At 39.6% G+C, this 16,191-nt stretch overlaps 7 protein-coding genes across 7 annotated transcripts; 5 read left to right on the forward strand and 2 right to left on the reverse strand.

Annotated features, from left to right (window-relative positions):
• Nucleotides 1–629: 629 nt before the first annotated feature.
• PAS_chr1-3_0141 (Protein with a role in cellular adhesion and filamentous growth) lies at nucleotides 630–2,612 on the forward strand (the record flags this gene model as incomplete). The annotated part of the gene is made up of 1 exon (XM_002489436.1): nucleotides 630–2,612. The coding sequence occupies one exon, from the start codon at nucleotides 630–632 to the stop codon at nucleotides 2,610–2,612; it is 1,983 nt and encodes a 660-aa protein (XP_002489481.1).
• A 203-nt stretch (nucleotides 2,613–2,815) lies between these two features.
• Nucleotides 2,816–3,184, forward strand: PAS_chr1-3_0142 (Lsm (Like Sm) protein; the record flags this gene model as incomplete). The annotated part of the gene is made up of 1 exon (XM_002489437.1): nucleotides 2,816–3,184. The coding sequence occupies one exon, from the start codon at nucleotides 2,816–2,818 to the stop codon at nucleotides 3,182–3,184; it is 369 nt and encodes a 122-aa protein (XP_002489482.1).
• Nucleotides 3,185–3,285: 101 nt separating this feature from the next.
• PAS_chr1-3_0143 (Protein kinase primarily involved in telomere length regulation) lies at nucleotides 3,286–12,004 on the reverse strand (the record flags this gene model as incomplete). The annotated part of the gene is made up of 2 exons (XM_002489438.1): nucleotides 3,286–11,927; nucleotides 11,974–12,004. The coding sequence occupies 2 exons, from the start codon at nucleotides 12,002–12,004 to the stop codon at nucleotides 3,286–3,288; spliced, it is 8,673 nt and encodes a 2,890-aa protein (XP_002489483.1).
• Nucleotides 12,005–12,210: 206 nt separating this feature from the next.
• On the reverse strand, nucleotides 12,211–12,887 carry PAS_chr1-3_0300 (60S ribosomal protein L23; the record flags this gene model as incomplete). The annotated part of the gene is made up of 2 exons (XM_002489439.1): nucleotides 12,211–12,582; nucleotides 12,846–12,887. 2 exons carry the CDS (start codon nucleotides 12,885–12,887, stop codon nucleotides 12,211–12,213), a joined length of 414 nt encoding a protein of 137 aa, XP_002489484.1.
• A 325-nt stretch (nucleotides 12,888–13,212) lies between these two features.
• PAS_chr1-3_0144 (Hypothetical protein) lies at nucleotides 13,213–13,794 on the forward strand (the record flags this gene model as incomplete). The annotated part of the gene is made up of 1 exon (XM_002489440.1): nucleotides 13,213–13,794. One exon carries the CDS (start codon nucleotides 13,213–13,215, stop codon nucleotides 13,792–13,794), a length of 582 nt encoding a protein of 193 aa, XP_002489485.1.
• Nucleotides 13,795–13,991: 197 nt separating this feature from the next.
• PAS_chr1-3_0145 (Hypothetical protein) lies at nucleotides 13,992–14,651 on the forward strand (the record flags this gene model as incomplete). The annotated part of the gene is made up of 1 exon (XM_002489441.1): nucleotides 13,992–14,651. The coding sequence occupies one exon, from the start codon at nucleotides 13,992–13,994 to the stop codon at nucleotides 14,649–14,651; it is 660 nt and encodes a 219-aa protein (XP_002489486.1).
• Nucleotides 14,652–14,751: 100 nt separating this feature from the next.
• PAS_chr1-3_0146 (Hypothetical protein) lies at nucleotides 14,752–15,942 on the forward strand (the record flags this gene model as incomplete). The annotated part of the gene is made up of 1 exon (XM_002489442.1): nucleotides 14,752–15,942. One exon carries the CDS (start codon nucleotides 14,752–14,754, stop codon nucleotides 15,940–15,942), a length of 1,191 nt encoding a protein of 396 aa, XP_002489487.1.
• Nucleotides 15,943–16,191: the final 249 nt, after the last annotated feature.

Consider the following 16,191-nt stretch of genomic DNA (forward strand, 5'->3'; position numbering starts at 1 on the left):
GCTCAGGCAATTATCACCGTTATATATAATTGGAACACCCTCAAAACATATGATACGATACAGTACATGCTCTTTTCTTTAGCAAAAGTCATTTGTGATTGCCTTTGATTTCAGTCTCCAGCTCTCCACTTCACTTCAGATTTGAATAAAAGACTTTAAATACGTAACCAACATGGAGTAAATTGCGGCTGTACGAGATTTCTACTCAATGAGGCCCCTCCGTGCCCGAGAAACCTGTTCTGTGGATTCTTCAACAATCACTAACTGCATTCTTCCCTTATAAGGCCACTAAGTCCTATTCAAAAACCAGCAAAATCGACTCACTTCCCGGTAAAGACAGAGTCCAACATAAGCCCCTTTATCCTCATATCCCACAATACCTGTTTATCTACGTAGCTACGGATGCGCTGTTCAAGACTGCATTTCCTCTGTCAAGATATCCCTACTATCGCTCATTTTCCCCCCTTTCAGATCTGTCGTGTGAAGCGATACAAAAACTAGTAACAAAATCTAAACGGGAAATCTGTACCAGATACAAATCGCCAAGTATCTTTCACCACTTACCGTCATTCACTAACATACTCCATTCATTCGTTTACTCATTCTTTCATATTCCAAGTGCTTTGACTATGGTAACTGTTAAGACATCACTTATATGGATTCTGATCTGTAATATCCAGTTGGTCAGATGTTTTAGCATAACCAGTTTGTTGAAAGGCTCTCAGGTTCACCGTTACATGCAAGGGCAGCGTGTCCATTTACTGGTTAACAAAATAGAATCTGATGAGACTCAGCTTCCCTATTCCTACTACGACTTGCCTTTTGTTTGTCCTCCCATGGACGATGCCAAACCTGTTACAATGTCTCTAGGAGAGGTATTTAATGGAGATCGACTATGGGATTCCAATTACGGTTTGTATTTTGGGATCGACGAGAGTTGCAAACGTTTATGCGATCGAATAACGCAACCCGAAGCATTAAGGAGAGCCGACCAACTCATCAGACAGGGCTATGTCGTACAGTGGACAGTCGATAGTTTACCTGGAGCCACAACATTTATCAGCTCTTCCTCCAATTCCAAATATTATGCATCAGGTTTTCCTCTCGGCTTCGTCAAGGATGGAGACACTTATTTACACAACCACGTCATGATAGTTATCAGATGGCACACTGAAGCTGCAGATCCCGCCAAGAAAGTTATTGTCGGGTTTGAGGTATATCCAAGATCCGTGAGTGATTATCAGTGTCCTGGAGCTAGTTCAAACTTTGACAACTATAAACTTGATATCAACTCAACCGAACCTGCTCAGATTCCTTTTACTTACGCCGTCTATTGGAGAGAGGAGAAAGATTTATCGTGGGAAAACAGATGGTCCATGTACTTTGTAAGTGAACTCAACCAAGGAAACATTCATTGGTTTTCATTAGTCAATTCTTTTGTTTTGGTACTGTTCTTATCTACAGTGGTAGGTGTGGTTTTATACAAAACGTTAACGCGAGATATCAACGAGTTCAAGTCTTCTCATCGAATTCATGACGCCGTCACGGAGGAACTAAAGTTTCTTCCCAATGTGCAACATACTGATAGCGACTCTGATGGTTGGAAATCAATTAGGAATGAAGTTTTCCACGTACCTTCTCACCCCTTATTACTTTCTATCTTAGGTGGATCCGGTTTTCAGATCCTTCTGACAGCTCTTTCTGTTATCATATTCTATACAATAGGAGTGCTTAGACCCCAGTTCAAAGGTGATTTCTTTACTATCTCTTTTGCAAGCTTTATATTAGCTGGATTTGGTTCCGGCTTTGCAGGTGCTCAATTCTATTTTCAGCTTAAAAGTGACCCTCACATGACAGCTGGTTGGAGAAAAGTTTCAATTCTGTGCGGTGTGTTTTGTACAAGTGTTATACTATCTACAATTCTGTTTTGCAATTTTTTTGTGTGGGCCAAATCTTCTTCATTTGCACTCCCAATCAGGACAATTTTGATACTGGTTCTCTCAATCATAGTCATAGAAATCCCGCTCTCTTACATGGGAGGTTATGTTAGTAAAAGGCTGAAATATTCCTGGTCTCTCAAGGGATCCAGCAAGAGTTCTCTTCTGAGAACCAAATCTTCAAATGATTTAATTATCAAAACACCGATACCCAAACAGCCATTCTATAACAAATTATTCGTGGCTGTCCCACTATTTGGAGCTTTCCCTTTCGGAATAATCTACGTGGAACTCTTGTTTATATTCCGTTCATTGTGGTTGGAGAAATCAACCTACTATTACATGTACGGGTTCCTGTTTGTTACAGTGGGTCTATTATGCATCGTCATCGTCGAAACAGCCATCATAGCGACATTCTTGTCCGTAAACAAAGGAAACTATAATTGGCATTGGAGATCATTCATTATTGGTGGATCTGTGGCATTTTACCTTACTTCATACAGCATTTTCTATCTGATCTTTTACTTGAAAGTCGTCGACTTTACAAGTACATTGATCTACCTGATCTACATGGCCCTAATTAGTTGTACCGTTGGGGTCGCCTGTGGATCAGTGGGATTGTTCAGCTCCATTATTTTGATGAACACGATCTACAATGCAATCAAAGATGATTAATAGACTTTATCACTGTATACTTCCTACCTAATTGACTGTTTGTATCATCCTCCTTCTCCTTCTCCTTCTCCTTCTCCATCGCCCTCACTATATCAATTGCAGATTATAATTTTTTGCCATCCGCCATCGCGATGTTTCCACTCACTTTCATCACCTGTCCCAGAAAAAACCATCTTGAACCCCCAAAACCTGACATAAAACTAATGCTTCCCCTATTTTTGCTGGCCACCGCTAAAGGTGAACCGATTCAGGTGGAATTGAAGAATAATGTCACAATAAATGGATATCTGGTGGATTGTGATTCATGGATGAATCTGACTTTGGAGAATGTGTTGGAGGTCGACGCTACTGGAGAGCATTTCAAAAAGTTTCCCCAGTTTTATGTTCACGGCGTTGAAATAAAGGGCGTAAGAATGGATGAAAATATCATAGATCGTGCTAGGCAAAAGGAACAACGAGCCAGAAACTGGAATAATAATAACAACAGCAATAATAACCAGAGAAGAAACTACAACAATAGATATAGCGCAAACTCCTCTGGCGGAAACAGAGGCAATCAAAGACAGAGATAAGACGAACGTTCTCAGGGGTTGCTACTAGTTTTCAATTTATAATACATTCTCCTTTTTTTCACTTTTGTCTTTCTATCTTCTCTCAGTTGGAGTACACAGTTTTAGTAGAATGGACACCACCCAAGATACAGTAGTGACAAGTTTGCCGGATCGGTTGCCTCCTGAATTAACTCACGGACAACGGCTTCAGTACTTAGTCCATCGGCAAACAACTTTCTCAAAACTCCTTCAATCGCTATTTGGGCTTCTGAACCATCTCGTTGAGCTTTCACAGCTGCCTCTATATTCTCCATCTCCTGAATACGGTGTCTTCTAATGGGAGAGACGGACCATGAATAAAGTGGATCATACCTCAAAACATCTAGAATGCTCTTGATATTCTCACTATGTTCTCTTAAAACTTGGAAACAATGCTCAGCACTAGTTTGAAAACAGCCTTGAACACCTGTTATACCAAAGCCGTCAACGATGTCCCTTGTTAATCTAAAAGGAACAGTTTCTGGTAATGGAAGAAGTTTTCCTTGGTCAAAAGCAACTCCAAGATCAATGTGGATTGGATCCCCGCTGAATAAATCCAGCAGGATGTTATTGTTGTGTCTATCGCCTAGCCCCAGCACATGTCCTGTGATTGAGGTGCTGGATATCCCATGCGTATAATTCATTCTGGTAGAAAACCATGTCTCTGGATTAAGGAATGTACTGAAGAAAAAATTTCGTAGTACTGGGTGGACATTCTTGCATATTTCTTGATAAACTATTAACCTCTCTTCGTTACTTTGATCTTGAACTTCCTTCATCTTCAATCTTGCCTCTTCAAAAGATAAAGTGTCAGATTGGGAATGTAATTTCCGAAGAATATCATTCAATGCGATGGAATTGTCAACAAATTCAATAATTCCACTTTGAGGACCTAAAGGAACAACTTTATAAGTACGGATATTTAGGTTCCTTTTTCTAGTGTTCTTATCCCTTGCGAATAGACTATTCACTTTTGCAAACACTTGTTCCATGATGGCATCTTGCCTTAGATCATCAGTACCCCCTTTCAACAATATTTTATGAGACTTTCCGTTGGAAAGCTTAATATTCATTATCTTTGGTAGACTTATTCCGCTTCTTGCGACCTTAATCACTTCTTCAACTGAGGATATGGTGACCATTTCTGAAACTCTATATTGGCCATCTTTCTTAATGGGTATTGTGCACGTTGGAGGTGTGACGTCTAGTTGAGGTAATGTTGAAGTCCACCAACGTCCATTGGTAATTGACCTCAAAGAAATTTCTGTTACCTTCCCAAGCTTCAATCCAGCCAGAGCAACAGCTTTATCGCAAAATTCATCAAGTTTACTAAGTATTCTATGATTGAAACCGGTATCTCTAAGTTGTAATTTTTCCCAGACCTTATTAGCAGCCTCATTCCGAGAAGTCACGGAGAGATCATTTGAAAAGTCATTCAATCTTAAAGATTTCAACATGTAGAGCGTGTGAAAGGGATGCATGTAACTAAGTTCTAATATTAAAGTCTTCAGGTTTCTCTGAAAGTTGGAATCCTCATCAAGGAGCCGGGACATTAATTGATTTATCCAAGTGATAAACTTGTACAGAGGAACGTCCATAAGTTTCCTGTGAATTACTTTGTTCAGTTTGTCATCTGAACTGTGCTCTAACCATAGTCCACAGAAACGATCAACGTCTGTATTGTCATAGCAATCATGAACGCTAATCGTTTTGAGGTAGAACATGATGGAAGTTTCAATGTAGCGCCTACGTGACTTGGAGATTGCTTCGTATTCCTTATAATTTGCCTTGAATTGTTTCTCTATTCTCTTGTAAACTCGAGTTGCCTCTTTTCTTTCCTCTTTATCATTACCTTTATTGTGTACAAATTCTGAGAGATCATTCAATTCCTTTTTTTGTTGTTTGTAGTACTTTTCCATTTTACTAATAGACTCATCGATTGATTTTGTCAATAATTGTTTATCACAAAAGTTGGCTATGACATGATAGATTTGGGCTCTATCTATGGGTTCAACATCGTCAAGACTAGTTTGTAACATGGGGGTCACCATATCTTTCATAATCGAAGCCGCTGTATCTTGTCTTGACACAGACATCCATTCTATCAGTATCGATTGAAGTAGCGGTCTTGGTTTTTCTAACAATTTGAAGGAGAAGGAGGAGATGTGTGGCAAAACTTTTTGGTTGTCTATAATTTCTTTTAGCGCTGTAACAGAGAAACTGGATTGTTGTAGTTGCCAAAATGAAGCTGCTAAGTAAAACTTGGAGATGTCTTTGACGAATGTAATTACGGAACTGTCAGCCTCGTTGGGGAAATCTCGAGAGATACTGTCCATGAAAGTTGATGCAAAGACTGATTTCTGTATCTCTCCTTCCTTCTTAGCTAGATTGAAATACCTAGCAAGTTCAGCTAGCATTGAAAGTTTCAGATTAGTAGTGCTCAGTCTCTTAGAACCCACTAGTAACTCCAACGCAGTCTTTCTACCCAACAGCAGATGGTCTGATTGCTCGACATCTGCGTTGTCTAGCCACTTTGTATTGCTTGAATAATGATTTAACTCTTTGGCCAAATTAGAATCGTTCAACCTATCTAGCTCTTCTATTGATCTGATAACTGCTAGACAGTTGAACCAGCTTTTAAGATTCTGCTTCTTGAAGATGGTCTTGCGGATGAACTTGGGCTTGTCAACCAAGCATTTTCTTAATGAGTCTTCACATATCAAACGGAGTTCATTGGGTCTTTCATTTATTTCCTTTAGCAGTTTGAAAATAGATTTATCAATTGTATCCAGCTCTTGAGGAACTGGAACGTCCCATTGACTCAGTCTCCAACTCCAACAATATTGATCCTCTAAAATTTGGGTACCTGCAACACTATCCTGCTTACTCTCTGAAAGATACTCTCCAGTAAGTTTCGATAAACTAGTCATTCCGTCGGATAACATGGTATGAGCCAACCGATTGGTTTGACCTGTTTTGCTTTTTCGAATAAAACTAACATCAAAATTGGCGATATCAAACACCATATTCTTCCATCGATCCTCCGTCGATTGGCTCAACATATCCACTGCATAATCAATATTTGTTTTTACAGGTAATCCTCGTAAAATGTCTGCTTCATCAACGTCATGATACAAGATCCGAAGAAAAGGAGAGTGATTTCCCAGGCTAAACTCAGCGGGAGACATGTTTGTATGATAATCTTCAAAAAGCACTAAACTTATTTTCGGCTTTCTTGCATATTGAGCCAGCTTGATAATGACCGGAAAGTTCATTCCTCTGTAGAGCTTTTCCATTGCCTTTATTTTCTTGTAAAAACCAACTCTGATCAGTAAGATCAGCTCAAGAATGAGATTGATTGAATCACTGGAAAGAGTTTCCTTCTTGATCTGAAAAAATTGGTCTATGATGACATGCATATGATGTATAGCTTCTTTCGATGTAGCTACGTAAAATAGAACCAGTGGTAGGAAAATCTTCGAAACTATGTGCGGACTATTGTGAACAAGTATGGCAAACAACTTAATAACTGGGATTGAGTCTGAAATTTCATTTATGATTGCCATGCATACATCACTAATCCACTGACCAGATACCAGTGATGAATTGCTTACAGCACTAATATGAAATTCTGATATCTTTTTCTTAAAGAAACTCTTTCCATACGTTTCAACTTCAGAAGATGCCAACAAACATGTGTGATAGTGCAGAGGAAGAATATATTCCTTCGACTTTTTCAACGTATCGAAATTCAACATGGACCTCAAATGTTTTGAGTCAAAATTTGTTGTCAGAAGAAGGGCTCCAATTACAGACTCATAATGTGATTTCTCTAGGTTTGAAGCTGGATCTGAGTTTTGGAGTAGTTCAGCTACCAAGAGGTCAAATCTATCAGTTGCTTTCGGAAAGATATTGGATGTGTCTTCCAGTAGCTTGGAATCCAGTTCAATAGAGCTCATAGTTGCGATTTGTCCAGTTGTCAAGTAGTAGTGGCCTAAAATTCTAGCTCTCCACAAGTTAAAAGCGTTGGAGTAAATGTCTGTATCGTTAATCCCAGTCAGCATGCTTATCAATTGGTTATCTAGGACTTCTATGTCAAGCGCAAACGAAGTCTGGTTCGTGAAATCCATCATCAAAGAGACCAGTAAAACTATAGCATTCTTGAGTGGTTTTTGTTCAAAAGTTTCAGAAAAAAGTAGTAATTCCTCCAAAAAAGATGCATCGAGTTTAAATGGTTGATCCTTCAAAACGTTTAAACAACGTTCATACACATTCGCCTTGATCGTTAGTTCAGATTCTTCTTCTGTCAACTGGGTTAAATACTGAACCCAATAATCACTAGGATGTCTATGTTGACTTTTCCACAACAAGGCGTAAGCAATTGGAATCAATGAAACGGCCGCAGAAGAGGATTCTTTCAATACCTCTACTATTAAGAGGCTGACTTGCTCATGAGTTTCTTTGACAACCAAAAGCGGAGACAAACTGATAAGTAGTTCAATGATGTGCTTGAAGCCAAACGAAGCTGGAGCTATGAGAACTAAGAACATAATCTTCTGAATGAAATGTTTCTTCTTGATGATATTATCTGTCAATTCTATCTGCACTAAACATCTCCTCAATAAGAAAAATATAACTGGACCAGTCCAAAAGAGGTCCTGAGTTTGATAATACTTTTCAATGATAGCTTTAAAAAAATGCAATGATGTCTTGGAAGAAATAACGGGATCAGGCAGAATTCTTAGACCAGTGGAAATAGTAAGAAATACATGGTTAGGTTTCCCCAGCATATCTCCGATTCTACTCAAGTCTGAAAAATCTGTGAACTTTAAAACCTGCCAAATAACAAAAACCAAATGCAACTTTATCTCTTCTGTGAGCCTCTTATCGTTCCCTAAAAGTTTCCTCAGAGTAGAAAATATTTCATCCCTCACTCCACCACTGGTGAATGAAAGAGCTATGCTCAATGGAAATGATTCTCCAACGATGTCTGGGATACAGGTTCCACTAGTGTTGATCAACTCAGTTAAATCCTGGATTCTATCCTTTGAGAGATAAACAGCTGCAACTTCTTTTCTATTAGTCCTAAGAAACTCATTGAAAGACTTAAATCCCAACAGATCAAATGGAACTTTCTTGAAAGAGATTCCCTTTTCAACCCATAGTTTGAACATTTTCAAATTTATCTTGCTGAAAAGGTGCTTGATCGAACTTTCATTTCCAAGGTTGCTTATGAGCTTAAAAGAAGAAGGCAGATAGCACTTTACATGAGCAAAACTTGAAAGTCCGAGTAAGCTATGCAAAACTTGAGCTAGTATGTCATCACTAGAGAGACTCAAGGACGTCAAGAAGAGGCAAAAAGTTGCAGATTTCTCCACAGTTTCCTGGGGAGTTCCAAAAACTTTCTCCAGCTTTTCATAGTAATCTTGCTGATCTCTATATGGTAGCTTTGTCAAGAGAGATCGAAGGCCATTGGAAATCGAAATTTTGAAGAAATTATTGTCGTAGGATGTGAAAAGCTCTAAAAACCTTACAACACCATATCCATTACCCGAGCTCGCCGCATCAAGCCCCAGCTCGGCTAAATGCAGATAAAGATTCCCCACTTCTATGAGGGCCATTTCAGTGGAGATCAAATGTGTTTGTTGTAAACGTATAAAAAAATTGCAGATGTCAGTACAGTCTTGTTCAAGGGAACCACCCAGCCAAACTTCAGAAAGACTCCTTAATAATTTACAGCCTGTCACAATAGTTGACTCTAGCCTCTCTGTACTATAATTTGTTAATAGTTTTCCAGCAAACAAACGAACGAATTTAGAGAGCGCAGGGGGTGACAAGTCCCTCACAAATCTTGATTCCTTCTCCAAGACTGCTACTACACACGAGCAACCAATAAGTAGAGATTCTTTAGATGTTAACTCTTGAAGAATCATTAGTATTTTATGGAAAGAGTCGTCAAACGTTAAAGCTTGTAGGAAAAAGTTTATCATCCGGTTCTCTGGAGTCTCTTTTAGTTGAACAACATCCCACCTGACTTTACTGGCTAGATCTTTATGGGGGAGATCATCAAAATCATCTTCCCCAAAACTATGATCCAGATTAAGCTCCTCATTTAAAACTTCAGGTGTTGAATTTCTTGAAGGCGAGTTAAGATAGTTAATACAATCAGCCAGAAGATCGTCCACATCAACCTTTTGTACAATAAAATGAATAGAATCATTATTGATACAACCTTGGTTCACAAGCTTGAAGAGCTCAAAAAAAAACTCTTCCCGTTCAGTCTCAATTTTTGCCAACTGCTTGGAGAGAATATCATTTACTTTGTATTCAATTGAAGAAAGATAGTTGACTGTGTTTGAATTGCCCTCAATCCTTTCTCGTAAACGAAGTAATAAACACAGTTCGAAAGAATAGTTCTCGGACGAAGACCTCATATCGTCTATTTTCTTAAAGAGACTTGTAAATAGCAGGTCGATTTGCTCCAAGTTTTGGGACAGTTGTGAAGTAGTATATTCGAAAGTTTGACTTGCTGCCTTCTGAGAAACTGTTTGATTTAAAATGAAACTAGTTAAAGGAGCATAGGCAACTTTAAGATCCATATAGGCAGCAAAAGTTCTATTACGAACAGTTATAGGGCTAGAAATGATGGAGATTGCAATCGGAGTTGCCAGCCATGATATAAAATCAACCAGCAGAGGATAATCTTCCTCTTGTATACTCCATGAAAAAGTGTTCCATTTTGAAAACAACCAAAGTTGAATCTTCAGGGTCAGCCTTGTTCGTGAAGAAGATTTTAAAGATTTTATAAGCTTAGACTCTAGTTCACTAACTTGTAGCCAGAAAAAAAGAGACTCCTTACTAACAATGGAAGGACCGTTGAATTCAGATATATCAATCATTCCTTCAAAAAGTGCAATGATGTTTTCGTCAAAACTCCAAGTATCAATGAATTTTTGGTTCATGGACGTTTTGGAGCTAAGATATATAAGTTCGGATAATACCAGAGAGGAAATTCTCACAGTAGATACTTCCTTCAGCGATTCTAAGGAGTACTTTACCAATTGATAGACAGTATTTCGATCTGTAAAAGTGTCTCCAGGATCTTCACATCGACGTTCATGACTCAATAAAGAACGAATACATAGTAGTGACCAAAAAGAAAGTGAAGGAATTTGTATTTCCAAGACCCTTAGTAGAGGCGGTAGGATGCTCATACCTGATACCGTCCTCCGGCTATCATGCATTGATTCTGGATAATTGACGTTCTTCTCCAAATGAAAAGAACATAGTTGGAGACCAAGCAAAATAGTGCTGGTCTCGTTAGAAGTTATCATGGAGAGCAAAAGTTCTTCTACTGTTTCGGCAGCATGCAATATATTTTCAAGAGTGTCTGGTTGTGATGTTTTCCGTCTTTTTCTAGCTGGAGGATGGAGTATATTGCTTCTAGAAATGGACTGGGAGACTGAATCGTTCGATCTGTACATTCGATTTAGAATTTCAACCACCCCAGAAGCTAACAACCACCCTTTTGGGGATGAGGATGAGTCAAGATAGATGTGATTCAACGCAAACCAGTTCAGCTGTTCAGAGGGAAAAAGGAATAAACCAATGTTTTGTACGTTGAGTTGAAATTCTGTATTTTCTCCCAGCAGTCTCAGCAAACGGATCACTAGTTGAGTCAACTCACCTGAATTTGAGTTAGTGATAGGATCAACTGGCTCAGAGTTTTCTGCAGATGCAAAAAGCGACAATGAAGAGTCAGGCAAATTTAGTTCATTGAGATCATGGGATCTAAAGTTCCAATCATCGCCAATAAGTTTGGGGAAATGTGAGAGGTCAATAAAGTCAGGTATTAAATTCAAGAAAATCACCAGTTGATCCTTGAGAGAGTCTATATTGAAGTACTCAGTATGATTGAGGTAAGATACTCCGAGTTTGTATAATTGATGGCAGTATTTGATGTTAACAATGGAAGTATTGGTTAATAGTTTGTTGATTATCTGAAAGATTAACACAATCGTGTATGAAGCACGCCTTGTGTGAACAAAATAGTTAGAGTAATAAAAATGAACTGAATTTATGATGGAAAAAATATGATCATTGTTGGTAAAAATGGACAGGTTTGACGAGTCTTCTGGGTTTATTAGAAGACACAATGAAACCAGTAGTTCTCGTATAAGTCTCTCATTAAGAGCAGTGCGGGAAGCTTCCAGCTTCGTTGAGTCCAGCAAATGAAGACATTTTAGTATGAAAGACAGGACGGAGTCTAGAAACTCCACGTTCAAATGATTTCTGAAGGGATACAACTCCAAGAGGAATGCTAATGATTTGAAACTATTCAGGGCAACTGGTAGCACTATAATTGAATCTCCAGAGTCTAATTGAGACAAACTACAATCCATAATCCCTCCAAGAAAGGACTGATAGTGTTTGGTTTTGATTTTTGGTAGCACATTGGAGAGTTTAAAGAGTGCGGATAGAATCCGCCTTATGCTGTTTGAACTCCTTTCCAACCTTGTATCAACTGTCCTGTTGGCATTATTGACCAGAAGAGATTTCAGATACAAAGTCTTTTCAATGTCAATGGCTGCACAAATGGAGTCAATGACCAGTAATATGCCGGAAACTTGAGACTTATCTGTGTTATACGACCAGGAAGAATCAATCTGATCCAACTGATCTAGTGCCTCGTTCCTGTCTTTGATCTTGGTAGATCTCAATAAAACTATGAGGTTAGAACATGTAATGGAATTGGAACATATATTACTCACTGGACAGTGCCTTGTAATCAATTGTAGGCATGACAAAGCATTTCAAGTAGTTGGTCTGGAGGAAACGAAGAGATCACTTGTGAGATACTTCAAGAGCCATACATCATATTACGTAAAACCAGAGCGCTTCTAGACATCAGTCTACAATCTACTTTATTCACCTACTCATTGTATTGTTTAAATAAGAGATAACCCAAAGCACTAATTTTTTTTTGATATTACTATGATATTATTCATTTAAACAACAACACCAGAGTTGGAAGCAATTCTTGGCCACAAGTCGGCACATTCCTTACCGACTGGACCGGTAATGGCAGAACCCTTCATCTCACCTTTAGGGTTGACAATGACACCTGCGTTGTCCTCAAAGTACAAGAAGACACCGTCCTTTCTTCTCCAGGTCTTAGATTGTCTGATGACAATAGCTGGCATGACCTTCTTTCTCAATTCAGGCTTACCTTTCTTGACAGTGGCCATGACCATGTCTCCAACAGAGGCGGCTGGCAATCTGTTCAATCTGGCACCAACACCCTTTACGGCAAGGATGTACAAGTTTCTGGCACCACTGTTGTCGGCGCAGTTAATGATGGCTCCTACTGGGAGACCCAACTATATGGATGTTAGTAAAAATGACTATTGATAATGCAAAAAGTACAGGGAAAGCAAGTTCAACCACTTCTGTTGGATGGCATACAATCAACACCCTTTCTCTGGCTGAGAGTGGATATTGCTCCGAAATCAAACACTACATGGTTGCCCTAAAATGAAATTGGATAATGTCAATAACTTGTAAGATTCTCACAAATAATACACCCTGATCGCTTAAAACATCTCATTCTGCTTTCCCCTATGATAGCTCTAAAATCACATACTGACATACGGAATTTGTTACCTGAAGCTCCTGAACCTGACATAGTTGATGATTATGTTATTGAGGTAAAAGTTGGATATTTTTTTTAACGAAAACTAATTACTGTCGTGCGATGAATCAAAAATTGCTGCTCTGGGTTCGTTTGAAATGTAGGACAATAGGTGCAGTTCGCGAATCTTTGAAACAAAACCCGAAGAGAGCCCTGAACAAGTGCACGTGATGATTACTAAGACTGTTCCTCTTATCTATCCTGCCTCTACCTCCCCTCTGAATACATTAAGACTACATCGGATAAGCAGGGTTTCCATCAGCACTGGATCATCAACTGCTTGTAAATTAGAGCTTATTCAAGAATGTCAAGTTAAAGAATGAATGCACAGGAAGATTCACTTTTTACTCCGGTTGAGGATTCTGACCAGGAGTTCATTACACCAATTGATGGCAGCAGTAGCCCTCTAAGCGATGTTGTGGATACTGGATCTGAACAAGAGGAGAATCAGCAGATCGTGATTAATGACGATGAGCAAAGAGATCGCACCAATAAGAGAAAGCATTCTGTTTTGGAAGTACCCGACGGGTCAGATACTGAGGTGTCTAGTGGAGACGAGATAGAGGAGGAGGAGGAGGAAGAGGAGGAAGATGTTATTGTGCTGGGATCCGATGGCGAAAAAGATCCAGCTGCTAACAAATCGACTATAGAACTGTTAGAGGCGTCTGCAAAGAGAAAGGATAATCAAAAGCTGTTCAAGATGACAGAATGTCCTATTTGTTTTGACGCCATCAACGAAGCGGTAGTCACGCCATGTGGTCATATATTTTGTGCCAATTGTATCTATAGAGCCATGGCAAGCTCTAAACCTAATAATGCTCAGTCCCAGCAGGGGCATTGTAGTTTGTGTCGCAAAGTGATGTCATGGAATGGACTGGTGCATTTGAAGATGCGCAGATAGCGAAGTGAAGCGCCCCTACCCAGAAGACCCCAACTACAGAGCATTCTCGTTTACGGCTCAGTTCCCCGTCCACAAAGAGATACCTTGCATCCTATACCTGGGGATGCTTTTTCGGCTGACGTTGTTGCTAGCTTTTTTTTACCTACTGGAGTGGTATCAACTGATACGATTATACACGAGAGGTTAAGATCGGGCACATGAATATATGCGATCCAACACATGCTGAAAACAATAATCAATTTGAAGACGCTGCCGTAATTACCATCGACAAATCTCCTGTTGAAATAAGGAACCACAGTTTGACAACGGGTTCCAACGCTAAGCTCATGAGTAATGTTGGTAGCGGATTGTGTCAATATAGGACAGTCACATTGGGGAAGTTTCGGGGAACCTTTGATGACAGAGGCAAAAGATGTCATCGAAACCATGAGTGGAGCAAGCTATGCAGGCTTTGTGTGAATTTACCAATTAAACCCTCCAGCTTGAGTTACTGTACAGAGAAATCTATTGTAGAAAATGAGCCATTCCAAACGCACATCTCTCATGGCTCAACGATAAGAGTTAGACCAAATCGAAACAGGAAAAAAAGTACTAACGAACTGCCTGATATAAACCATATTCTGAGTAGCTGGGGCAAGTTGACGTGGTCATTGGGGAATCGTTGTGATGCAGAAGATGCATTGTCAGGGTCCACATCAAGTCCATCAACAACTAGAAGGCGCTTGAGGCTACATGTCAACAACACTTGCAGTTCATATCTGACACTTTTCAACGACTCTATTCCTGCAGATTCAACTTGTTCCTCTTCTCTCCGCAAATTTCGGATCTTTCGCCGATCTATCAGTAATGGTTACTGACGGGACGTAAATACTTATTAGGTAAGACTTATCGCTAAACATACGAAAAACAATACAATAATTCCGAGTTGATACTCGTATTTGCTCCGATCCCCTATTAATGAACAGTGATTTTGATTCCGTCGTATCTGGATCTGATGATGCAGAGCAATGTGTCTTTATAGGAGATTCGAAGTCTGACTCTGACTCAACGTATTCATCGCTGAATTTTTCAGGAGATCATCCAACCAAAACCCTAACGGAAGTATTGGCCTTAGAATACCAGAGGAACATGCTAAGGCTCTTCCAATTAAGGCGGCATGTAAACAAGGCCATTTTGGAGGATTTCAACCTTGAATTTCATCCTGAAGTCGTTAACTGCACTGATAAACATCTTTTGCCGGACATGGTGTTTGAAATTCTGAAACAAGCCAACGATGAGTTCGTACGTAGAGAATATAGGTCAAAGTCTTCTGCGGGTCAGGTTTTCAACAAGAGTTCTCTATTCTTTGTGGACGTCAATTCTATTGCCAATTTGGAAATCAAGTTTACTGTGATTGACCACTTTAATACAGAAGTGCATACATATCTGGATCGGCTGTTTGGGGCTAAGATAACCAGGGACAGTCTAGCTGTTTTCAACCAAAAGATTGATGTTTTCATCCAGCATCATACAAAACTCTTGAGTGCTTACGAAATAGTCATATCCTCCGATCAGAACAGAGGTCTTTACATTCCCACAATTCCCAATCGTCACCCACCAAAACCTCCTGGACCGTTCATTATCAACGGGTCCCAGTCTCCAGGCCCTAACAGAACGCCCACCAAAGCAGCTGATAAATCACCTAACAAATCGCCTAACAAATCGCCTACCAAATCACCCCAGGTTAGCTCAAAATTCCAGTTTCTCAAACTGTCCAAACACTCGAGGACTAATTCAGCTGATCTCCACATATCCTCTCCCATAATGACGAGGGAACTACGAAACAAATCTACACCCAAGAAATCGACAAGCTACACTGCATTAGGCGACACTTTATATCCAAAGTGCATCAATGAACTTTACATCACAATCCACACATTGACTAAACATTACGAAATCCTCAGGGCATTATTCCCAGACTCAGACTTGGTCGTGTATGGTGAAACCTCCGAGTATCTTAAGTTCCAGCAAATCAAAATGTTGCTGCGTTTCACCTCACGATGTCTCATGAAGTTCATAGTGACAGATTTCGGATTTCTACTGGCACAGTTCCTGGAAACTTTGGATAGCTACATAGCTACTTTAGTGGTTCCAGGTAGTAATGTTTAATCACCCTTCCCCAAGACTTTATCGTGCAGGTGCTCGCCCTTCAGCCGTACCTAGTACCCCGTCGCGTTGCTCCTCGTTCTAGACTTCGTTAAATACATAATAGTGCATCACTCAATATATTTACTGGCTGGCTCCTACGTGTTACGGTTTGCACACCAAACCTCTTTCTTTGTTCAACGAGAGACATCGGATAGAATCACCAATAATACCCATACATCTTCTTTGAAGGCTCCCAAAAAACCGTGTCAA

This window comes from Komagataella phaffii, chromosome 1 (assembly GCF_000027005.1).
Source record: "Komagataella phaffii GS115 chromosome 1, complete sequence".
In the NCBI taxonomy this organism is placed as follows: Eukaryota; Fungi; Ascomycota; class Pichiomycetes; order Pichiales; family Pichiaceae; genus Komagataella; species Komagataella phaffii.